Below are 24,602 nucleotides of genomic sequence, written 5' to 3'. Positions count from 1 at the left end.
ATGACCTTTTGGTAAGCCTCTGCCATACCGTATGTGTCTGGTACAGTCCCTTGGGCTCTGTGATCATCCAGGTTCAAGCTCATGGCCTGCTTCGGTCCCAGAACTGGTGTTCAGAGCTTTCTTGCTTTTGACTAAAGGCCTTTCTGCATGGTGCTGGCAGGACTCAGCACCTGGTGGGGCTAGAAACCATGACACAGCCATCCGAGACCTCTGCCTGGGAGGCTGGGGCTCCCCTACCCTCCCTGGGGAGCGCATGGAGCCAAGGTTGAAGCTCTCACCTTTGCAGAAGAGATGTAGTCCTTCTTCAGTTTATCCCAGTCAGCTGGTGTTAACAGCAGCGACAGGTTTTCTGTCTTAACTTCTGGTTTGAGATCAGGGTGACCGAGAAAGAGTTCACTGGAAGGATTCAAAAGAAGAAATTGTGTTGCCTCGGAGTGTGAGTAAACTGATGGAATATTCATGTGGCATGAGCTACATAATTATTAAGCCGTGAGAAATATACTTAAAGCTGAAACTATGATGCTTGTTTTCAAGCTTTAACAAGAAAATCTTTCCTCACTATTCAAATTCCTAATTATTCAAAATCAAAATGATCTAAGGTTCCAGCCCACCTTAGAAATCATGAGACTTCTGAGTTGTTTGGACATGAAAAGTGCTATGAGAATTTACTTTTTTAAATAAACAACCTGAAGCTGAGTCATTTGACTGCAAGCCTGCGAAATGCCTTTCAGGGTAATTCCTGTAGCAGCGTGCTGCTCTGGAGCTAGCTGATCTCCCTGGCTCCTCTCTGGTGTCACATCACAGCTTATGTCAGCCTGGTATTTTTCCCTGTGTGTTATCCCTGGCCAGGGGAGGTGGCAGAGTGGGTCCTGCTCTGCACAGGGCAGCCTCGGGAAGGCACTGTCATGCGTAGGACACGGGCCATGGCAGCACCACATCTCCTCCGCCTGTGGAAGCGGTGGGTGGACGTGCAGCTACAGAGTCTGACTCCGAAGAGCGCTCAGCTGACACACGACTTTTTACCACTCACTTCCTCTGGATTGCCATGTAATCAGGCCAGCTGATTAGCGGGGAGGCAGGGGAAAGGAGGGAGTGCTTGTATTTCTCCCTCTGGGGCAAGAAACCCGTTATTAGCCTGTACTACTGAATGTGCTACCCCTGCAATCTGCCATGGACCGTGGAGGCACTGCATCTTTTAGGGTGATGAAGGTGGAGAGGAGAAAGAAGAAAATATTCATGCACTTGAATAAGTTGCAAGCAGTCACCTGCTTAGCAAAGAACACAGCTGCGATGTCCTACAGGCAGCTTGTTCAACCACCGAGGTGGCTTCCCATCACCAAACCAACACCGAGCACGTGGTTAGGTTTGGATCCAAGTGAGGATTGTACTGTACAAGGTCGGGCTGGTATGGAGTGACTGCTCAGCAGAAAAAAGGCTCAGCCTGCTGATCGTGTCCCAGAGTCAATGTTCCCGTGGTCATGGTTCAGATTTCCCGGAGAAGTACAACTGCATACGTGGAGCATTGCACAGCCCAGCTGCTGCAGAAGTCTGCTGCTCATTTAAAAGAACACCACAGATTTAAATACGAATTCTCCACCATGACTGAAAGGACTGGCTCAAGTGTATACTCGAGGAGCTTATTCCCCTCTCATTCTTTTTTTCCATTTATTTGAATTGTAGCATCAATAATGAGTTTGGGTCAGACAATTTCTTCTTTTTCAGGATGGGTCCCAAGAGGGTATGAAGTTCTTTTCAAATGGGAAAATCAAATGGAAACAGCCCAACCCAGCAAGGTAATTGCAAGCAGTGCCCAAAATGGCTGCAAGCTTTCAATAAGCTCTTTTACAGCAAGTTACAGAAATATGATGGGGGCAGTTTTCTTTGGCGTAGAACCCGACTGCTGAAGCTCGTTTCTTCCCCTTTCTCCTGAAACACTGGGGTTCAGTACAGTTTCCAGGGGCTGGGGACATGCAGGAATTTCCCTCCAGGCAAGACTGGCAGGGACATAATGCTGCTCAGCCAGTGCTGTGGTGCCGAAAGGGTTACACACATGTCATCACAGTCACCACACCGTAAATAGGGTTTTGGGAGCAACTGGACAAGTTCACAGAAGACATCTGTTGAGGGCTGTTCAAAGCAAGGACCAGCTGCGGTGCAAACGTTCCTAACCCAAAAGCTACCCCAGGCTAGGAGTGCTCTGAGCAAGTGTTGCTGCTGCTTGCCCTGCTCCACCACTGCCCCCTCCCTGTCTATTTTCACCCACGGTTTGACTCAGTGCTGATACACCTGCCTTCTGTTTGTTTGAGGAGTGCCAGTTGGTTTGTGTTTGTCCCATCCTTGGGCATCTGGTTCAGGCCACTCCTGGAGACTGTCTACGGGGGCAGACATAATTTTGCTTTGACATGGCTGTTTTTACATTCTTATTAGCAGACACATCTCCTGATCTCCTGTGGATGTTGCCTCTCTTCTCCTTCCCACCCCACTGTGTTTTGCTCTTGGGTTTTCGTCTCGGACCTCTTTGGGGCTGGGGTTGATGGGCTGTGGTCTAGGCCAGTGAGCAACTGAGGACACTGACTTTCAATGCCTGGACCTTCTATGGGTGCCTGTCTTAGATTATAGAGTCATAGAGTCATAGAAAGTTTCGGGTTGGAAGGGACCCCTAGAGGTCATCTAGTCCAACCGCCCCGCAGCGAGCAGGGACACCACTAACTAGATCAGGTTGCTCAGAGCCCTGTCCAACCTGGTCTTGAATGTTTCCAGGGATGGGGCCTCCACTACCTCTCTGGGCAACCCATTCCAGTGTTTCACCACCCTCACTGTAAACCTACCCTGTTTTAGTTTAAAACCATTACCCTTTGTCCTGTCACTGTTGTCTCTACTAAAAAGATTGTCCCCATCTTTCCTATAGGCTCCCCTTAAGTACTGAAAGGCTGCAATCAGGTCTCCCCACAGCCTTCTCTTCTCCAGGCTGAACAAGCCCAACTCTCTCAGCCTGTCCTCATAGGAGAGGTGCTCCAGCCCTCGGATCATTTTTGTGGCCCTCCTTTGGACCCGCTCCAACAGTTCCATGTCCTTCTTGTGCTGAGGGCTCCAGAGATGAACACAGTACTCCAGGTGAGGTCTCACCAGAGCAGAGTAGAGGGGCAGAATCACCTCTCTCGACCTGCTGGCCACGCTTCTCTTGATGCAGCCCAGGACATGGTTGGCCCTCTGGGCTGCCAGTGCACGTTGCCGGCTCATGTCCAGCCTTTCGTCTATCAGTACCCCCAAGTCCCTCTCAGCAGGGGTGCTCTCGATCCTTTCATCCCCCAGCCTGTATTGATACCGGGGATTACCCCGACCCAGGTGTAGGACCTTGCACTTGGCCTTGTTGAACCTCATGAGGTTCACACAGGCCCACCTCTCCAGCTTGTCCAGGTCCCTCTGGATGGCATCCTGTCCTTCTGGTGTCTCAACCGTACCCCTCAGCTTGGTGTCATCTGCAAACTTGCTGAGGGTACACTCGATGTCGCTGTCCATGTCATTGATAAATATATTGAACAGCACCAGTCCCAGTACGGACCCCTGAGGGACTCCACTCGTCACTGGTCTCCATCCGGACATTGAGCCGTTGATCACTACCCTTTGGCTGCGACCATCCAACCAATTCCTTATCCACCGAACAGTCCACCCATCAAATCCATGGCTCTCCAATTTAGAGAGAAGGATGTTGTGGGGGACCATGTCAAAGGCTTTACAAAAATCCAGATAGATGACGTCCATTGGTCTTCCCTTGTCCACCCTTGTTGTTACACCATCATAGAAAGCCACTAGGTTGGTCAGGCAGGACTTGCTCTTGGTGAAGCCATGCTGGCTGTCTCAAATCGCCTCCCTGGCCTCCATGTGCCTTAGCATATCTTCTAGGAGGATCTGTTCCATGATCTTCCCAGGCACAGAGGTGAGGCTGACAGGTCAGTAGTTCCCAGGGTCTTCCTTTCTATCCTTTTTGAAAAGGGGCACAATGTTTCCCTTTTTCCAGTCACTGGGGACTTCCCCTGACTGCCATGACTTTTCAAATATCATGGAGAGTGGCTTGGCAACTACATCAGCCAGTTCCCTCAGGACTCTGGGATGCATCTCGTCAGGTCCCATGGACTTCTGCACGTTTAGGTTCTTCAGGAGGTCCCGAACCTGGTCTTCACTTACAGCTGGAGGGATTTTACCCTCCTGGTCTCCTTCATGCCATCCATCAACTCGGGAGGGGTGAGGAGAGAGGTTTCCAGTGAAGACCGAGGCAAAAAAGTTGTTGAGTACCTCAACTTTCTCCTCATCTGCTGTTACCAGTTTGCTGGTCTCGCTCATGAGCGGGGGTACGCTTTCTTTGACCATCTTTTTCCGGCTGACTTACCTGTAGAAGCCCTTCTAGTTATTTTTCGCATCCCTTGCCAAGTTCAGCTCCGGCTGTGCCTTGGCCTTCCTGACCCCATCCCTACACAACCGGGCAGCTTCCCTATACTCTTCCCAGGAAGCCAGTCACTGCTTCCACTGCCTGTGCAGTTCCTTCTTCTTCCTTAGTTTGACCAGCATCTCTTGCCTCAGCCATGCCGGTCTCTTCCCTTCTCTGCCCGACTTCTTACACTTGGGGATCGAGAGCTCTTGCGCTCTGTGGAATACATCCTGAAAGACCTGCCAGCTCTGTTCTGTTCCCCTGTTCCTGAGGACCGTTTCCCAAGGAGTCCTTCTGACTATCTCCTTGAAGAGCTGGAAATTTGCCTTCCTAAAATTTAGGGTCCTGACTATGCTCTTCATTATTCCCATTTCCCTCAGTAGCGTTAGTTCCACCAGCGCGTGGTCACTGCAGCCCAGGCTGCCTCCGATCTTGACATCCCCAACGACCTCACTCGCATTGGTGACCACCAGGTCTAGTATTGCATCCCCTCGGGTAGGGGTGCTTATTACCTGGCTTAAGAAGTTGTCCTCAATGCGTTCTAGGAACCTGCTGGATTGCCTACAACTTGCCGTGTTGCTTTTCCAGCAGATGTCGGGGTAGTTGAAGTCCCCCAGTAGGACGAGAGCCTGCGAGCGTAAAGCCTCCTGGAGTTGGAGGAAGAACACTTTGTCTGTCAGCTCCTCTTGATCTGGCAGCCTGTGGTAGACACCAACCACTAGGTTCCCTTTGTTGCCTCTCTCTCCGATTCTTACCCATAAGCTTTCCACCTGCTCGTGGTTATTCTTCAGGGACAGCTCTTCACTCTGTAATGTTTTCTTGATGTAAAGGGCAACGCCCCCGCCCCTCTTTCCTTGCTTGTCCCTTCTGAACAGCCTATAGCCATCAAGAGCCACATTCCAGTCGTGGGATTCATCCCACCAAGTTTCTGTGATGGCAATCAGGTCGTAGCTTTCCAGCAGCATGATTGCTTCCAACTCCTCCTGTTTGTTTCCCATGCTGCGTGCGTTTGTATAGAGGCATTTCATCTGAGCTGTCGGTCTTGTTACCTTCATAGCAGAGCACCCCTTTTTTCCCTTGAGGTGTTTCATGGGTATTTTTTTGTTGGCACCTGATACCTCAGGCGCCTCCAGCTCCCTTCCGCAAGACTTCCACATTGCTGCAGTGTCCCTCGCATGCTGCTGGGCAACAGGTTGAGGGCTCCTACTAGCCCCCCATCCCTCTAACCATTGTGTATCCTCCCTTAGCTTGTCGCTGGTAAGCCTGATAGGTTCCCCTTCCCCCTTCCCCTCTAGTTTAAAGCCCTGTCAATGAGCCCCGCGAGGTCCTGGGCAAAGATCCTCTTCCCCCTTTGAGAAAGCTGGTTCCCATTTGATGCCAGCAAGCTTGGTGCTGTGTATGTCATCCCATGGTCAAAGAACCCAAAGTTCTGGCAGTGGCACCAGTCATGGAGCCATGTGTTAATAGACTGAGTCTGCCTATGTCGCTCAACGTCTCTGCCCACCACTGGAAGGAGCGATAAAAAGATAATCTGTGCCCCAGATTCCTTTACTAGTCGTCCTAGGGCTTTGAATTCTTTTTTAATTACCCTCGGGCTACTTACTGCAACTTCGTCCGCACCCACATGGAAGAGCAGCAGAGGATAATAGTCTGAGGGTTGGACCAGTCTAGGAAGTTTCCTAGCAATGTCCTTGACCCGTGCTCCTGGGAGGCAACAGAAATCCCTGAGAGGAGGGTCTGCCTGGCATATCGGACCCTCTGTTCCCCTCAGCTGGGAGTCTCCTACAACTATGACTCGTCTCTTCCTTCTTGTGGAGCTGGTAGTAATACGAGAGGGAGGTCCTTCTGATCTTTGTGCCTCCTCCAATGTGGATGGGTCAACCCCTGCACCATCCACCATCTTGTCCTCCACATCTAGACCCTCATACCTATTATGCAGAGGCACCTGTGGAGATGTGGTGGGCAAGGGAAGGGTTCGCCTCCTGCGCCGATTGCGGACCCGCTTCCACTCGCTGTTTTCCTTTGCGTCGCTTCCTTCAGCCTGATGGGGGGAGGTTACTAGTGCCCTTTGGTCCCAGGCCTTCTTTACAGGTTGTTCCTGGGTACACTCCTGGGTTCTCAGGGCACGGCTCCACCAGTCGATCTCCTGCTCGGCCTCCCTGATGCTCCGTAGCCTATTTACCTCTTCTCTTAGCTCTGCCACCAGGCAGAGTAGATAGTCCACCTGGTTTCACCTTATGCAGATATTCCCTTTGCTGTTGTCCGTTTCCAGCGCTAGCTGGTGGCACTCGCTGCAGCCAGAGACCTGGACAGCTGTGTGCTTTCTAGGGACCTCAGTCTGCGTTGCGGCTTCCGTTCTGACCAGCAGAGAAGAAGCAGCCTTCTGATGGCAGGGTGCCATGGCTGGGCTTCCTTCCTGCGGATGAGTTTCCTGAGCTTGCCTCGGGAGCTGGGGGAGGGCCTCCGCCTTCCCTGCATGCCCTGCCTGCACAAACTGCCGCACCACCCCCTTCTGACGCGCCACACCCTGTTTGCCCACCCTGTTCGCTGCGCTCCTGGTCGCTCGCGCTCCCTAGGGTTTGCTCTTGTACTCAGGAGGGTCACACCTCTGTCACCGCTGACTCCGCCCCCGCTGAGTCAGAGCTGCCCGCTCGTTAACAGCTGACTCCTGCCTGCTCTGGGGGGGGGAGGGGGCTGGGGTGCCTTCTCCCTCCCTGCGCTTTTGACTTCACGATACTGCCGCTTTAGGAAATGGTTTCCCGGCACGGTTGTCCACTCCGGAGTTGGTTGTCCACTCCGGAGCCCTTTGCCTCGGTGGCTTCGCTGAAATAGAACAGTTTGGGTTGGAAGGATCATCTAATCCAACCCCTCTGCAATGAGGGGGTACATCTTCAACTAGATCAGGCTGCCCTGTCCAACCTGACCTTGAGTGTTTCAAGGGCTGGGACATCTACCATTTGGCTGTAAAAGGAGGCAGTGTCCAGCAGCACAGTTTTTATGGCTGTTTCGAAGAATTTCTGCCTTTACTCCCACACACCTAGGTTGCGCTGAGGATGGTGTTTGATATGTCCATACAGCTCCTAGAATATTTTAGTCACCCCTGAGTTACAGGGAGCTTTAAGAGGTCCTAAAACCCATGGACCTCCCATTCAACTAGCAGCCATGTCTGAGCCAGAGCCTTTGTTTCAATATGGTTAATTCCACACAGTGATGTCTTGGCACCTCTTTGAGACGACTCTGACCCCTGAACATGGGGGGTAATGTGGCCTGTTTCCAAAGGCATCACAGTTTTATTTAAACAGGAAGAAGGCAGGGTCCCTCCCTGTGCCTGGAAAAGTCATTGAGCAGCTGCTGGACCTTGCAAAATATTTGCAGAAAGGGAGCAGATTTATCAGAGCCTCAAGGAGGAGCTTCCTGGCATGTGAGAACAGCAAGTGGGAGATGGAGAGGGAAATGAGGTAATTTAGATCCATGAAGAGGAGCAAGTGTTTTATCCACAAACCTTTGTCCCCACCTACTAACAGAGTAGCTATTGGGCTCTACTGCAGAAGTGACTGCTTCTCTCTTGCTTGCTCAGGAAACTGAAAATAGCTCGGTGCTTTCAAAGCACCCTGTGGCCCCACCGCTCTCTGGAGGAGGCTGAAGCAGTGTGGCGAGTACAGCAGCTTACCTGTGGTAGATGTTGGCCACCCAGTCGAGCAAGGTGTAGAGCTCATTCAATTCCAGCGGCATCTGGGAGACATCTTGCAAGTGTGAGGCAATGGCCTTGTGAAAAGCCTCCACATACACATCACACACCTGGTACTCCTCTGGATAGCACTTTTTTACTGATAACTTGATTTTCAGTAAGTCTTTGGTCAGGTGTTTCTGGAGGAAATCTAAGTGGAGACCAAGCCAAGAACTCTCTTCTTCCTTCGATGCCATGGGCACACTCTGGACTCTCTTTCTAGCGCTCTCATTGATAGCTTCCCTCCACTCCTCCCTCCACTTTCTGGGTGTGCCGAGCAAGTCTGACCCAGGACCAGCAGTATTGCCTGTGTTAGGATGAGCTGCTTCTTCATGGGCAATTAAAGTCACCAGGGAGGTCAGCAGGGTATCCTCTACAGTGGGATGCTCCAGTGTTCCCACCACGATGGACTGGATTGCGTTCGTGATGGAGTTATAAAGCAAATCCACATCCCTGGATTTCCGTACAAACTCCTGGGGGTTATCTTTGTATTTCTCAGCATCCCGTTCAGCGATAGTCTCATCTTCCAAGTACTTGATGCTTGCAAATGCTTCCAAAAGTTGCCTTTTCTGAATAAGCTGATGGATTTCCATCACTGCAGAAAGAAGGGGAGAAGGGGTTGGGACAAAGCAGGCATTAGGTGATTGACAGGTTGGTGACAAGACAAGGTGCCCTGCAGGGAGGCTCGCAGGGCTGCTCTGAGTAGCCAGGTCCCTGTAGCACCCCTGAGACTGACCCCCCCAGTCTCTCCAGCTCCTGTTTGACATAGGAGAGGAAAGCAGTGGAAATGCAGTCACTGCAAATCGAGCCACATCTCTAAACTGCTGGTTTAGAGCTTGTACCGGCGGACAGCAGAGACAACAGCTGTGTTCGGTGCGAGCAGGTGAATGACCTGCTCAGCCTGGTGGCAGAGCTGAAGGAGGAAGTGGAGAGGCTGAAGAGCATCCGGGAGTGTGAGAGGGAGATCGACTGGTGGGGCAGCACCCTGCCCTCCCTGAGGCCGAGGCAGCAGGAGGCGGCTCCACAGAAAGCAGAGAACCCCCTACCCTCTTGCCACCAAGCAGAAAGAGGGGGCCTAAGAGATGGGGGGGAATGGAAACGGGTCCCTGTTCGGGGGGGCAAGCGAATCTCCCCCCAGCCTCCCTCACCTGCCCAGTTGCCCTTAAGCAACAGATACAGGGCTCTGGAATGTGAGGGACTGGCCACAGAGGATGTGGGTGAAGGTGAGGCTCCATCCAGGGGGTTGCCTAGAACGAGTCAGACAGCCCCACGTATTACAACTGCCTCAACTAAGAAAAAAAAGAGGGTCATTGTCATAGGTGATTCCCTTCTGAGGGGAACAGAGGGCCCGATCTGCCGACCGGACCCATCCCACAGGGAAGTCTGCTGCCTCCCTGGGGCCTGGGTTAGGGATGTTGCTAAGGAACTCTCTGGTCTGGTGCGGCCTTCTGATTACTACCCCCTCTTGGTAATGCAGGTTGGCGGGGACGAGATCGCAGAGAGAAGTCCCAAGGCCATCAAAAGGGACTTCAGGGCACTGGGGCGATTGGTTGAGGGATCAGGGGCGCAGGTGGTGTTTTCCTCCATCCCATCAGTGGCAGGGAACAGCACTGAAAGGGGCAGGAAAACTCACCTGGTTAACAGGTGGCTCAGAGACTGGTGCCATCGGTCAAATTTTGGCCTCTTTGATCATGGGGATGTGTACACAGCACCGGGCCTGCTGGCGACAGGTGGCACTCAGCTTTCTCAAAGGGGAAAAAGAATTCTTGGCCACGAGCTGGCGGGGCTCATTGAGAGGGCTTTAAACTAGTTTTGAAGGGGGAAGGGGATATTGCCCAGCTCACTAGGGATGAGCCCAGGCTTGGCATGCCAAGGCCAGGGGTGAGATCGACAGCCCAGCTCAAGTGTGTTTACACCAATGCACGTAGCATGGGCAATAAACAGGAGGAGCTGGAAGCCATTATACAGCAGGACGGCTACGACTTGGTCGCCATCACAGAAACGTGGTGGGACAGCTCGCATGACTGGCATGCTGTCATAGATGGCTACAGACTCTTTAGGAAAGACAGACCAACAAGGAGAGGTGGGGGAGTTGCTCTATATGTGAGGGAGCAAGTAGAATGCATTGAGCTTGGCCTGGGGGCAAATAAGGAACAAGTTGAAAGCTTGTGGGTTAGAATTAAGGGACAGGCTCATAAGGGTGACATTACGGTGGGTGTGTACTACAGGCCACCTGACCAGGAGGAGGAGGTTGATGAGGCCTTCTACAGGCAGCTGCAAGCAGCCTCACAGTCACAGGCCCTGGTTCTCATGGGGGACTTCAACCACCCTGACATCAGCTGGGAAGACCATACAGCTAGGCAGGCGCAATCCAGGAGGTTCCTACAGAGCATCGATGATAACTTTCTGATGCAAGTGGTAGAGGAACCAACAAGGAAAGGCGCGCTGCTGGACCTTGTGTTAACAAACAAGGAGGGACTGGTGGAGGATGTGAAGGTCGGAGGTAGACTCGGCTGCAGTGACCATGAAATGGTCGAGTTCAGGATCCTGCGTGGAGGAAGCAGGGCGATAAGCAGGATCAAAACCCTGGACCTCAGGAGGGCTGACTTTGGCCTCTTCAAGGAGCTACTGGGAGGAATCCCATGGGCCAGGGCTCTCCAAGGCAGGGGGGTCCATGAGCGCTGGTCGCTCTTTAAACAACACTTCTTCCATGCACAGGAGCAATGCATCCCCCTGAGAAAGAAATCGAGCAAAGGAGGCAGGAGACCTGCATGGTTAAACAAGGAGCTTCTAGCAGAGATCAGGCAGAAGAGAAAGGTCCATGGAATGTGGAAAGAGGGGCAGGCCACTTGGGAAGAGTACAGAAATGTGGTGAGAGCATGCAGGGATGCGACGAGGAAGGCCAAGGCCCACCTGGAATTGAAGCTGGCAAGGGATGTCAAAAACAACAAGAAGGGCTTCTTCAACCACATCAGCAGCAAAAGAAAGGCTAGGGCCAATGTGGGGCCGCTGCTGAATGAGGCGGGTGTCCTGGTGACGGAGGATGCGGAGAAGGCAGAGCTACTGAATGCCTTCTTTGCTTCAGTCTTCAGTGCTAAGACTGGCCCTCAGGAATCCCAGGCCCCGGAGGTAAGAGAAGAAGCCTACAGAGAGGACGACTTTCCCTTGGTCGAGGAGGACTGTGTGAGGGATCGCTTAAGCGATCTGGATGTCCACAAATTCATGGGCCCCGATGGAATGCACCCATGAGTGCTGAGGGAGCTGGCGGATGTCATTGCTGAGCCACTCTCCATCATCTTTGTGAGGTCCTGGAGGACAGGAGAGGTGCCCGAGGACTGGAGAAAGGTCAATGTCACTCCAATCTTCAAAAAGGGCAAGAAGGAGGACCCAGGGAACTACAGGCCGGTCAGCCTCACCTCCATCCCGGGAAAGGTGATGGAGCAGCTTATCCTGGAGGCCATCATGAAGCAAGTGGAAGAAAAGAAGGTTATCAGGAGTAGTCAGCATGGATTCACCAAGGGGAAATCATGCCTGACCAATCTAATAGCTTTCTACGATGACATGACTGGCTGGGTAGACGAAGGGAGAGCCGTGGATGTTGTCTACCTGGACTTCAGCAAGGCTTTTGACACAGTCTCCCATGATATCCTCCTAGGGAAGCTCAGGAAGTGTGGGCTGGATGAGTGGTCGGTGAAGTGGATAGAGAACTGGCTGAATGGCAGAACTCAGAGGGTTGTCATCAGCGGCTCTCAGTCTAGTTGGAGGCTGGTAACAAGTGGTGTCCCCCAGGGGTCAGTACTGGGCCCAGTCTTGTTTAACTTCTTCATCAACGACCTGGATGAAGAGTTAGAATGTACCCTCAGCAAGTTTGCTGATGACACCAAACTGGGAGGTGTGGTAGATACACCGGAAGGCTGTGCTGCCATTCAGCGTGACCTGGATAGGCTGGAAAGCTGGGCAGAGAGGAACCTGATGAGGTTCAACAAAGGCAAATGCAGGGTCCTGCACCTGGGGAGGAACAACCTCATACACCAGTACAGGCTTGGGGTGGACCTGCTGGAGTGCAGCTCTGTGGAGAGGGACCTGGGTGTCCTGGTGGACGACAGGTTAACCATGAGCCAGCAGTGTGCCCTGGCTGCCAAGAAAGCCAATGGGATCCTGGGGTGCATCAAGAAGAGTGTGGCCAGCAGGACGAGGGAGGTTCTCCTTCCCCTCTACACTGCCCTGGTGAGGCCTCATCTGGAGTACTGCGTCCAGTTCTGGGCTCCCCACTTCAAGAAAGATGAAGAGCTACTGGAGAGAGTCCAGCGGAGGGCTACAAGGATGATGAGGGGACTGGAACATCTCCCCTACGAGGAGAGGCTGAGGGAGCTGGGCTTGTTCAGCCTGAAGAAGAGAAGGCTGCGAGGGGACCTTATAAATGCTTATAAATATCTGAAGGGTGGGTGTCAGGAGGATGGGGCCAAGCTCTTTTCAGTGGTGCCCAGTGACAGGACAAGGGGCAATGGGCACAAACTGAGGCACAGGAAGTTCCGTCTGAACATGAGGAAGAACTTCTTCCCTCTGAGGGTGACGGAGCCCTGGAACAGGCTGCCCAGGGAGGTTGTGGAGTCTCCTTCTCTGGAGATATTCAAGACCCGCCTGGACAAGGTCCTGTGCAGCCTGCTGTAGGTGACCCTGCTTCGGCAGGAGGGTTGGACTAGATGACCCACAGAGGTCCCTTCCAACCCCTACTATTCTGTGATTCTGTGATTCTGTGATTCTGTTTCAGAGGTAGGAAATATCCAAAAACCTGATTATAGCCCTGCAGGAAAACCTCAAGAAATGGCTAAAAAGGCTGCACAGAGGGACACTAGGGTGCCAGGCTGCACAAAACCGCCTCTGGCTCTGCTCCTCTGTTAGTGTGGAGCTGAAATGGGACTGGCAGCAGGGACAGTTTGGGATATAACCTACCAGCAGGATTTCCTTTAGCACAGGTGCCCTTGTTTCCCAGCACAGTCAGTGTGCTCAGCGCAGCTCTGCTGCTGAGTTGGCCATAGCAGTGCAGCCCAGCTCTGGCATCTCTGGCTGAAAGGGCATTTCAGCGTGTCACCCGAGAAGGCAGGAAAAGTGCCCAGGGGTCTGGCTGGAGGGGCGGGAGGGAGCACAGCATGACAGACCCCTCCGGGCCTCCTGAGCTCCCAGGTTGGACATCTCACCAGATGGTCATGTCTGCCCCCAGCCTACTTACCAGCATGTTCTCCAGAGATGCCACGGTCCTAGGGGAGTGGGATAGTGGCTTGGGGACGGTCCTGATACATTTTGGGGAACATTCCCAGTTCAGAGGTAACCTTGGGCAAACATCAGGCTCCTCTCCTGCCTTGATTTTCTGCATTATCCATTTTTTCTAAGACACATCCCCAAATAATATCACAGCTAAACTGGCTCCTGCATTTCTGAGGGCTGAGCAAAATACTAATGCAAACTGGAGAGGTAGTCACTGGTGATTTGTGTTTTGAGGACTCCTTGAGATGTAGGGACCAAGACAGAACGTCAGAGAATAGTCAGTCTGTGACTGGCCACTCTTTCCTACCACAGCAAATGGCCTCTGAGAGACACCTCTTACCTGTTCCAGACATTTAGGAGGTGTTCTGTGAATGCCTGTGGTCCTCAGCCTTTTCTCAAACAAAAAGAGGGACTTCTGCAGGAACAGAAGCTACAGCTTCTCAGCTCTGCAGTTATTGCAATCTGCAAATCCCTTTGACTGGGGAATGAGGAGAGTTTCTGGGATGGTGGTCCCAGAGTCCCAGCAGAAGCAAATGGAGAAACACCAAAGTATGCCAGGCATGTGGTGTTCACCCGGCTGGGGTGGTTCAGGGTTGGGTGACCTGGCTGTTCACCATCTGTATATAAACCTACAGTGGGATGCCAAGCACTGCCTCTCACCAGTGACATTTGTTGTCCAAGCGATGAGCGCTGCTGTCACTGGATGGTTTGGGGAGGTATGTGCATTGGAGGGGGATCCAAACCTGTGGGTGCTCTCTCCTAGGGCTCAAGTCTCATGTGGGTTTTCCCCACCTGCTTTGCTTTTGGCACCCACTACCAATACTGGCTGATGTTGGGTGAAGGTTACCAAATACTGTTACCCTCAAAGTGGCTGAGGTCTACTGAGTTTCTCATTTCTTTTTCAAAGCCTTGCTGGTGCAAGAACCACTGCCTACTTGCCAGTAACATAAGAAGTACGTGCTGTGTTTTGGGGAGATCCAAGAGCATTTTTAACTTTTGGGAGGCCCCAGGAAGCTCTCACCATCTCCAGCATCATAACAAATGCTCTGAACAGGATATTCCATTGTGATACTGGGCATAAGGCAAATATTAAAGAGGAGAAGGGAAAGGGTGTTATTTAGGCATGTGTGTGTGGAGTCTCCTTCTCTGGAGATATTTAAGACCTGCCTGGACAAGGTCCTCTACAGCCTACTGTAGGTGACCCTGCTTTGGCAGGAGGGTTGGACTAGATGACCCACAGAGGTCGCTTCCAACCCCTACCATTCTGTGATTCTGTGTGATTCTGTGTGGCCACTGCCTCTGGGACATACACGTATAAAATGATACAGAAAAATTGGAGAGCGTTCAAAGAAGACATAAAGCACTGATTCATAGCCCATAATTTATGCCCTTGGACTTGCCTGCACACAGATTTTGTACCATATGCACCAAATAATCTGTGCTGCGTAAGAGTATCTGTATGAAGACAGAAATACACCAAATAACCCAACTATTGATGCAGCATACAACGCATAGAGCTTTGACTGTCTATATGGAGCTACAGTTGCTTCTGCACTCAGAGGGGAGGGAGATTGTGCCAATTAGCATAGTCTCTTCTAGATAAATTAATGTAAAACCTGTGTTTGCACAAGTGCTTGCAGTGAGAGACTAAAGGAACACATTCTGTTCTGTTTATCAAAGTGAGAAAACACCATTTAATCACTATCTAGGATAATTATTCAGGGAGGTGATATTGGGTGCTAAATGAATCTTTAATTTAGCAATACAAGATGAGCCAGCTGGTGGTTGAAGGAAGACAATTGAAAGGCAATTAACCATTACGCAGCTTAATGGTACACATGGTAGAGTCTCCATCACTTGCCATATTTATCTCAGGATGGGATGTATTTCTGACAGAGCTGCTCTAGCCCAGGCCAATCATGAGTTATTGGCCACAGGATGGGCCTTATTCGTGCAATTCCTCAGCCTGGTTATCGCAGGAGATGAAAAGGGCTTATAGTAACATTTCCTGTCGCTCCTCATCTATGACCCTTTGAGAACAGACTAGCACAGTTTATAAGGTGGGCTCAGATCCAGCTTATCAACCTCACAATGCATCAGCGCAAAGCAGTAAATAACTTCATGGCACAATGGAGCACATTATGACCAGAGGACTGGAACACCTGTCTGATGAGGAAAGGCTGAGAGAGTTGGGGTCGTTCAGCCTGGAGAAGAAAAGGCTCTGGGGAGACATTATAGCAGCCTTTCAGTACCTGAAGTGGCCTACAAGAAAGCTGGATAGGGACTTTTTGCAAGGGCCTGTAGGGATAGGACAAGGGGCGATGACTTCAAACTGAAAGAGGTTAGATTTCGATTAGATCAAAGAAACAAATTCTTTACCCTGAGGGTAGCGAGGCACTGGAAGAGGTTGCCCAGAGAAGATATAGATGTTCCCCCCTGGCAGTGTTCAAGGCCAGGTTGGCTGGGGCTTTGAGCACCCCCCATGGCAGGGGGGTAGGACTAGATGGTGTATAAGGTCCCTTCCAACCCAACCCATTCTATGATTACAGCAGTGAGAATATGTCAGTCCTCTGTCTGATCCCCACAATATACTATGCAGTAGACCAAGAATTTCTTTTCTAGAAATTTCGGCTGAGGAAAGGTCAAGCCATGTTGACCCACCTCAGCCTGTCTCCTGGCTGGATACACTGTAGTACCTCTACCTTGAGAAAGGTGTTCAAACCAAGATGTAAGTCATTACATTCTTCCCACGCTTGGGGAAAGGTGAGAGGTATGCTGAAGATAGTTATTATAGTTTGACTAAGGCCTATCTATATAATACTGACTAAAGGCATGAGACTAATCAGCCTGAGGAAAATAAAATGAACAAATACTTGCAGCACTGCTGTTGTGAGAAGAATAGATGGAAAGTCAGTGTAAGAGAGCGAAGTATCTGTTGAGGTCTTTGCAAGGCATTCTCTAAGATTAGGAACCAAGGTGAAGGTGCCGAACCAGATTACATCCAAACCATCTTTTTTCCCCATCAAGGCCTTGCAGCAACCTACAGAACACAGTCTGGTGACCATCAGTCTGAGACCTGCAGAGCAGAAGTTATCCAGAAGTGCAATGCAGGCAATAGTGTAGGAATAGCCCACTTTGCACTTCTAGATCTTGTCAGACCAGCAGTTCTCAAACTGTGCTCAGCAGGTCGGTGATGGATATGTATGTTGGGTGATATGTCTGCTGATAGGTGAGCTGACGCGTTGATAGGTAGGTTGTTGATGCAGTTAAACTAACGCAGTGGAGGCCACAGAGCAGCATGTTCAGTGACAGGCGACCTGCCCAGGCTGGGCCGGGTAACACCCCAATGAGTTTGTGGAATGGCTGACAGTTGTCTCTGCCCCGTAAAGGGATGCCTGATTCTTTAGTATCTCTGCTGGGCCCAAGACTTGCAAAATGTAAATTACTTCAAGGTTACATATATTCTGCCAAGCAAATTACACTGGTGGTTTTGCTTCTTACCTGAAAGAGGTTTTCCTTGAATGGGCTCTGGTTCTGTCTTCTCACCAATCTCCTCCATGCCATTACAGATTGTGGTTTTGTTCTCCTCGTAGCTCTTGGAGAATCGTAAAGAAAGTCGTTTTCCTTTCCAAGTGCCAGTACCTTCCTTTGCTTTCTCTTTGTTTGGACTTCGTTTCGATAACCGGATGCTTAACATTGTTTTAATACCTCTTTCAAAGAGCCCACTGTCCCTGCTACGCAAAGTTGGGCTGCTCAGTTCAGAAGCAACCTCCATCTTTTCCTCCCCTGCACTGTTAGTCGGAGAGGCTGGTTCTGAGGTCACACTCCTTGGGTCTAACTCCGCATTTCTATTCATCTTGTCTTTTGACAAGGGGTTTTCCAAACAGGTTGACCGTAATCCCTGAAATGCATAGAACAGCAGAATTGGATGAGATGTTCATAACAGGGTATTGCTGTGTCTCCAAAGTCAGTCCTGGACTGAAAGTCTGGCCCATCCCTTTCCTGTGCCTGATCCAAGGACAGAGCAAGTTGTTGTAGCCCATAGCTACTGAAACAATCTCTCTACCCGCAGACACCAGGTGCTGGCCTGCTTTTAGCTCTGGAAAGCCATAAATCAGGCAAGTGGCAGCTATTTCTCCAGTGCCAAGGAATCACTAAACATCAGAGATGCTGAAATCTGTGTAAATGTACCATTTTGGTTGGTAACAAGGTATGTTTATACTTTCTGTTCTTCTAGGTGGGTTTCCAGCCATGTAGGAATGATAACCATTCCTGAGTCTCACTGAGGTGTTGCTACATTCTGATGTGGTGTGGCAAATTTGGGTCATGCTGCTGCTCCTGCCCTGCTCAGGGCCCTGACCTGCTGCTGCTGGGAGGTGGCCCAGGGGTGAGCGGACCCCGGTGGGTGGTGGAGGTCTGCTCTGGCCCCTTCCATCAAACTCTCAGTCATCTCCGCATTCCGAATTGTCATGGTTAAAGTGCCGGAGGCTGTGTGACGCAGTAAGGGTTCAAATCACTCGTCCTGCCTCGGAGCACGGTGTCCTGGCACGGCAAGAATGGTTATCTTGAGGGCCAAGCAAGCCCCTGCCTGAGCTGCAGGAGATGCTGCAGGAGATTTCAGGTTTCAACAGAAGTGATCCTGTCAGTGCTACTGGGCTATAGTCACATCCCCTGCGCTTGCTCAGCTCCTGCCCTGCTGCAGACAGATAGCTCCCCTCTGCCCACCCTGAGGGCTGGCCCGGGGGCTTGGGAAGGGGGATGAGGGAGGTTTTGCCTTCCCTGCCTTGCAAAGGGCTCTCACCGGGTCACCGGCTAACACGGCCTGCTCACAGGGATGTTGCACACTGCAGAACTCTGAGGATGGGCAACGCCATGTTTCCCCACAGCAGGCTCACGGCAGCTCAGCGATCAGTTTGAGTCATTAGAAACAGCTACCGCTTGCGGTCACCCGGGAACTGCCTGTCTTGGGTCTGTCCAGCTCACAGAAGCCAGAGATTGAAACATGATTGCAGTGAACAGACATTTTGGGACTCTGAAAACAGATGTCAGTTTTCCTCAATCCACGTTTGGGCAGAGCTTGGCTCCCTTGTGCATGATTATTGACCGCAGGGACTGCATTGTCCCATGGGTTTGCTGAGCTGCTCGCACAGTGGGGCTCAGACCCTGCGTCACACCTTCTCAGGGGAATAGGAAATCCTTCATTGCCTTGCTCAGGAGCTCACCCCATCACAGCCCACACAGAGGGTGGGAGGGAGAGGAGGGCACCCCATTTTCTAGGGATTTCAGTAGGAAGGGGGCTGAGTCTCTAGCTCAAACCCTGCCTGGGGGCTCTGTGGCCAGCGTGGAGCAGCAGCAACGATCGAAGGGGTGAGCTGTGTGGTGGGGGGAGCCAGGGAAGGAGGGCCATAAGATGCGAGCCCACGAGCAAGGAAAGAGAAGGGGTACACATCCTGGTACCAACAAAATCGATCCTCTCCGCAGAGAGCTGGGATAACGCAGGCTTGATCCACAGAAACGGAGCACAGCCCGGTGCTGCAGGAAATCCCGGGGAGACGCAGCGGAGGGTGGGCAGCTCTGCAGAGCAGGGGTCCGGGCGAGCTCACCCACCTCAGCTGGCTGGAGCACCGTCCCGCACGCCCGCACTGGCCTAGGGGATCCCTCCAGGCATGCTGCCGTCCTCCGTCCTCCTTTGCCCTCTGGAAAAGGGCTGTTGGAAGTGGAAAAAATGGCCTGTCCCCACTTGCCTAAGACTTCCAGCACCTTGTCTGTTTGCTGCCAAGGAGAAACTCCAGTACTGTTTCACTTTCATTATGTTTGGGTATTTTAAAGAAGGTGAGAGGCGGGGGACAAATGCGGAACGAGTTCCAGGCATTCAAGGTTAATTATTTAACCCACAAGTGGAGATGGAGGTGAGACCTGAGGGTTGACAACAGGGCGAGCTGCTGGGCTGAGCTGGCTGAGGGCAGTCTCCAGGGCAGAAGGGTTTTGGCACCTGGTCCTGCCCCGGCGGGGCAAAGCCCCACGGCGTCTGGGTGCGGGGTTTCAAAAGGAGCTCCAGAGCTGCCGTGTGGGAACGGCTGCATTTCACCCCTTCTGCCCCGTTTCTGGAGGTCACTGGTGGCTCAGTCCTAGTAATGATTGCCAGGCATGGGTGGGGGATGGGGAGGGCCGTGTCCTGTGGTTATACTTTTATATATTCTCCTCCCCGCTCCTCACTTTGCCCTAGAGGGACTTATTTCCATGGAGATGCTGGCCCTGGATACTTCCATCCCCAGAGCATTTGGGCACATCAGAGGCAACTCAAAGCAAAACAGTGAAAATATTCAGGGGGCTGGAAGGTTTAAACTCCATTAAACACAGTCACTTGGCTTGTTATTGAGTGGTGTAAGTGATTTAACCCTGGGGAGCCTGCAGTGCCCGGACGGAGGCGAGCCAGGCTGTCCGACTGGGCACACCGGGCAGTCCCAGGTGGCCGAGACGCCGCTGTAAAGAAAGAGGGGTAAACCAGGAGATGCCACCGTGCCGTGGCCAGCGTGCATTTCTTTTATTTAGGAGCCTGCCAGCACATCACCTGTCAGTGTGACGGGGGAGATCAGAAGATTTAGTGAAGCAATGAACTCCTGTGGCATTTGGACTTTGTGCTGCGCGGAGGAGAACAAGGGGTTCATAACTTCCCTATGGCAGGGAGAGGCTGTATGTCCAGGCGGTGGAAAGTGTGTGGGGTGGGAGTAATTACGATGAACTAAAGAGGGAAGAGTGGTAGCGTGGGCTGGTGGGAAGATGCCCTGATGGCGAGATGGGATTGGGCAGAGCATCATCTGGGGCATCCCTGTGGTGCAGGGGGAGTCCTGCCTGAAGCATCCCCCAGTCAGGCCACCCAGTGCTATGCTTCATGTCCTTGGGTCTTCTGAGCCACGTTTAAGCTGGAGACCACCCTGCCATGCTGGGGAAAACTGCAATGGGTAATGCTCCTGCCGCTCTGGCAGGATGACAGCAGGGACAAAGGGAGAGAGCTATTTACTCAGGCACATGCCGAGGTGTGGAAAGCCCATTCGGACACAAAGTCCAACTAAACCTTTTTCGATCCCAGTTGGCAATTGCCTCCTCCGCCAGGCATTTACAGGGTGTTGGTTTGTACAGACGGGCTTGCTGCAGCTGGGGTGCAGCCAGAGCATGGACAGGGTCTGATCTGGACCCCCCTGGGAGCTGTAAACTACCCCAAACCACAGCTAGCACCAGGACCTGCTGGGATGCTGATAAACACAACGCCGGGGGAGATCTGCACCTCACAGTTTAGGTCACCTCTCTCCCCACAGCTCTTTCCAGTGCTCTCTCCCAGCACCAGCTCTCAAGCAGCTCACCTTCTCCTGGAAATGCCACCAAGGCAATGCTGATTCCAGGAGTCTAGCCCTAGAAGGTCATGAGAACTAAAAAATTTACTGTGTTGTGCAGTTGTTCACCGTTTTCTGTCAATTTTGCTAGAAGGTCATAACCCTCAAGCTAGCTGTGAGAGTTCATTTTCTAGAAAAAGGAAACCTTAAAAAAAAGGGTCTCCTTACTCCAGGAGGGGGCTTCAAAGAAAAAACCCACCGGTTCCAGTGAAGTTCAATTAAATGGTGAAGATGGGTGATGCTATAATACATCTATCCCTTCTTACTCTCTGTAGCCCCTGGAGAAAAAAGTCTTCAAGAAGTCCTGGCCCGCCACATGCCACCACCGTTAACAGCCCTGCAGTATCAGGTGTACACCTTCTCAGCAGTACCACGGTGGAGATGGTGAGAGTTCAGAGAACTTTGCACTAAAAAACTCTTGGTCCTTAATGCAGTGGGTACCATGTGGACACCACCCTGTCCCCAGTGAGCCTTGGGGCACCCAAGCCAGCCCTGCCAGGCGTCACAGGCCTAGGAAGCTCCTCCGTCCCCCCCAACCACCAGGAGGGTGCAACCCCCTGATGCTAAAGTTACAACCATGCTCTTAACTTGAAGTGGATGAGTGAACTGGAGAGAAAAGCCAGTCCTTGCAGTAGGTGGCCTCCAACTGTATTTCCCCACCAGTGCTTCAGATTGTCTCCTGCTCAGCCTTTGCTAATCCACCCACGGACGCAGAGACAGCCACGCAGCATCCTGGCTGCACCGTACGGTTGTTCACGCAGTGCTCAGTACGGTTGTTCAGCCCTGCCATCAATGGGAACACATGTTCCTGAAAAGATCTGGCCATCTGGAGGAAGCATTGTGAAATTACCTTCCACCCAGCAGCACCAGCTTAATTGGCTTTTGGGTCTCTGGGCACAGTCGTGAGAACAGATTAATCACTGTCTGGGGGTTTGGATATTGAAGCTCTCATCCTGAGCTAGCAGCAGGCTGGTGGGCCAGGTTAAACGTGGACCTTCCCACCAGGACAAACTCAGTCTGGGAGAAGAAAACAGAAAAGGAGGCAAACATGGGATGAGAAATCACAAGTGAGAGAGAGCCTAGCAAATTCAGGTGAAAGCACCGGTGCCTCAGAGTTGTGGTCAGGGACCTCGTGGCAAGTGGCTGCTGCAATCCAGTAGCCATTTCTTGCAAGCTACATTCAATGAGAAATTTGCAGCCCGGCTGTCATGGAAAACCAAGCTTATTCTCAGCTGCTTGGCTGTGTGACCTCGGCTCCTTTTTCTGACTACATTTCATCATGTAGCAGTGTCAGAGTGTTTACACTCTATCCTTTTAGGGTTAGCCCAATTACTGATAGATGTTAATGGTGAGGAGTTGCTAATGTCCAGATGCCAGGCTGATGGGGATGCGGTGGTGCTGGGAGAGATCCAGGCATGAGGTAAGGATTAGAGAACAGTGTGCAAGGTCCATGTCCCTAAATACCCGGATATTTCTGGAAATATTGGCAGAGAATGAGAGTCAGGCCAGGACTGGGACAGAATGGAAGCTTCCATCTCACAGGCTTTCAAATACATACGGCTTTCCTCGCACTGTGGCAAAAAGTGACAACCTCGGGGCCTCAGCAGTTTCTATGGTGAACCAGCACCGTTCCCCAACCGTTATGCTCAGTTTGTGAGGAAAGGGATCCTTCTTTTTTCCTTCTCACAGCAAATTCATCCTCAAGTTCAGCATGTTTCTCCCTGGTTCCCATGGCCATGGCACATGCGTCTGCACCATTGTCACCTCCTCCCAGGATGTGACGGTCCCAGCCTGCTTGCCCTCAGGCCCCGGTCCATAGCAGAGGAGATACGCAGAGATGTCCCCACTGGATCCTAATGCAGAACTGCTCACCCTGGCCTGCATGGGGCAGGACCCCCTCTGACTTTTGCCATGTCTATACACACCAGCTCACAAGAAGAGCCCTTAGTACATGTCCCGCCTCAGCAGCGCTCACAGGAACAAAAACCACCAAAATCACCCTGAGGTGCAAAGCCAGCTCCTCCTCATGTGCTAATTTACCCCTTCTTCCAGCACAGCTCATAACAGAACTCAGAGATATAGCTGGGGTGAAACGTCAATGACAATGCAACGGATGCTCCTCAAAACAAAGTTTTTCCATCAGCGTTTATTAGAAAAGAAAGGTCTCCAGTGCAAGAAGTCTGGTCATCTAAATGCAACCTGCCCAGCTGAAAGCAAGGACTGACTGAAGCTGCAGGAATCTCCCACGTGCTGGTGTTCCCCATGAAAGCAGGTTAACGTAATTCTTTTCATTCTTGATGAACTTTGAGTCTTGCAGCAGTGAAGTCCCCTCCATGTGCAAGCACACTTCTCCACAGGACTTTTGCAAAGAGTTTTGTCAAATTGTGTCTGCATACAAATGACTTTCAATAGGGCTGGAGAGAAGCGGGGTGGAGGGGGTGCAGAAACTGTCACGGTCATGCAGGAGTTCAGATCAGCTTTTCAGATTGATCTAGAAAATAAGGGCTGTGAAGAGGAATTGAACGCATTGGGGTTGTTTCAGTCAAAAGAGCCCACACAACAGGTTTCAGCTATGAAAAGGACTGCTGAAAAAAAGAAGCAAATAACTTGCCCTCCATCTGCAGTGGGGAGAGGACAGTGATTTTCTGCCTGCTGAAACTGCACCACCTGAGATCTTCAGGGTGGATTTGGACAAGCGTCTGTGAGCAGCAGTTTAGGTGCAGGATTCCTGTCCTGTCTGCCTTGTGCATGGGGAGATACCCCTCCGGCCGTGGCCAAAGAGCAGGCATGGGGTCCCCTGCAGCCTCCCTCCCTCCCTCTGGGCCTTGGGGTTCTCTTCCCAGAGGGGATTTGTGCAGTTCGCAGATGACTCCAGCCCCTGGGTTTGCTTCTCTTGTCCTTTCTTTGGCTTAATCTGCATTTCATGGAGACAGCTGAAGCATGTTGCTGTGCCCCCTGCCTCAGTTTCCCTATCTGTGAAATGCGGGTATTCAGTTCACCCTCCTTGGGAGGGTCATGTAGATGAGGGGTGCTGGCTGATCTCTTGCTATGAGAATATTTCAAGAGGTTTCTGACTTCCTCGGCCATGGTGTGAAGGACATGCACAGCCCAAATCTGCAGGGGTATTGCCGGCCAACAGCTCCCTGATGCCCCGCACCCACTGACCTCTGTGAGGCTTTCATGCTGCTGCTTCACCTCCTGACCTTTCTGAGTGTTTGGTTTGAGGCTTATTTTCTCCCTCTTCCCTGCTCTGTGGTTATTACTCATATTTATTGTCTGCATGCTTATTTCTTTTCTTGCATCTAAGACCCGTGGAACACAGCAAACGGCTCCAGAGGCACAGTGCTCCTTGGTGGGGGTGATGGGCAGGGAGAGTGGCATGAGGGGGGTCCTGCAATCCGCTCTGCAGCCCCGAGGTTTGCATCAGCTCCAAGTGCCAGGAGAAAAACACATTGCTGAGGCCGTGGGGGAATATTGCTCCGATACACTCTCAGAAAACCGTGCACATTCCCCCTCCCAGCCTCAGCAGCCCAACCAGTACAGCCTCGGCAGGGTGTGCTGTGACCTGCTCCCTTTCCAGAGGTTTTACTCACTCCGTGGTGGGGCCGAAATCTCAGCCTGTGTGGGTGGAGGAGACCCTGGAGATGCAGTGATTTATTGCAGCAGAGAAGCTGGTCTGATATTTTTAATAGCATCATCGATAATGGATGAGGCAAAGGCATGCTCAGAGGCTGCATGTGCCTATGCAGCTATTGCCTCCTGGAGGGGTGGTTTGCAGCGAAATGAGATATAT

General features: G+C 51.8%; 1 protein-coding gene across 1 annotated transcript in view; it reads right to left on the bottom strand.

Annotated features, from left to right (window-relative positions):
* The window catches only part of EXOC3L4 (exocyst complex component 3 like 4), a 37,244-nt gene extending 18,059 nt beyond the window's left edge, over nucleotides 1–19,185 (bottom strand). Inside the window, exons 1-4 of the mRNA XM_009936845.2 lie at nucleotides 19,026–19,185; nucleotides 16,920–17,319; nucleotides 8,097–8,748; nucleotides 279–396 (exon numbers count right to left, since the gene is read on the bottom strand). Coding sequence (XP_009935147.2) covers nucleotides 279–396; nucleotides 8,097–8,748; nucleotides 16,920–17,274 — 1,125 coding nt within the window. The 5' untranslated portion in view covers nucleotides 17,275–17,319; nucleotides 19,026–19,185. The remainder of the gene's footprint in view (nucleotides 1–278; nucleotides 397–8,096; nucleotides 8,749–16,919; nucleotides 17,320–19,025) is intronic.
* Nucleotides 19,186–24,602: the final 5,417 nt, after the last annotated feature.

This window comes from Opisthocomus hoazin, chromosome 7, assembly GCF_030867145.1.
Source record: "Opisthocomus hoazin isolate bOpiHoa1 chromosome 7, bOpiHoa1.hap1, whole genome shotgun sequence".
Classification (NCBI taxonomy): domain Eukaryota; kingdom Metazoa; phylum Chordata; class Aves; order Opisthocomiformes; family Opisthocomidae; genus Opisthocomus; species Opisthocomus hoazin.
The sequence above is the reverse complement of the archived record's forward strand: the minus strand, read 5'-3'. Positions and strand labels throughout refer to the sequence as shown.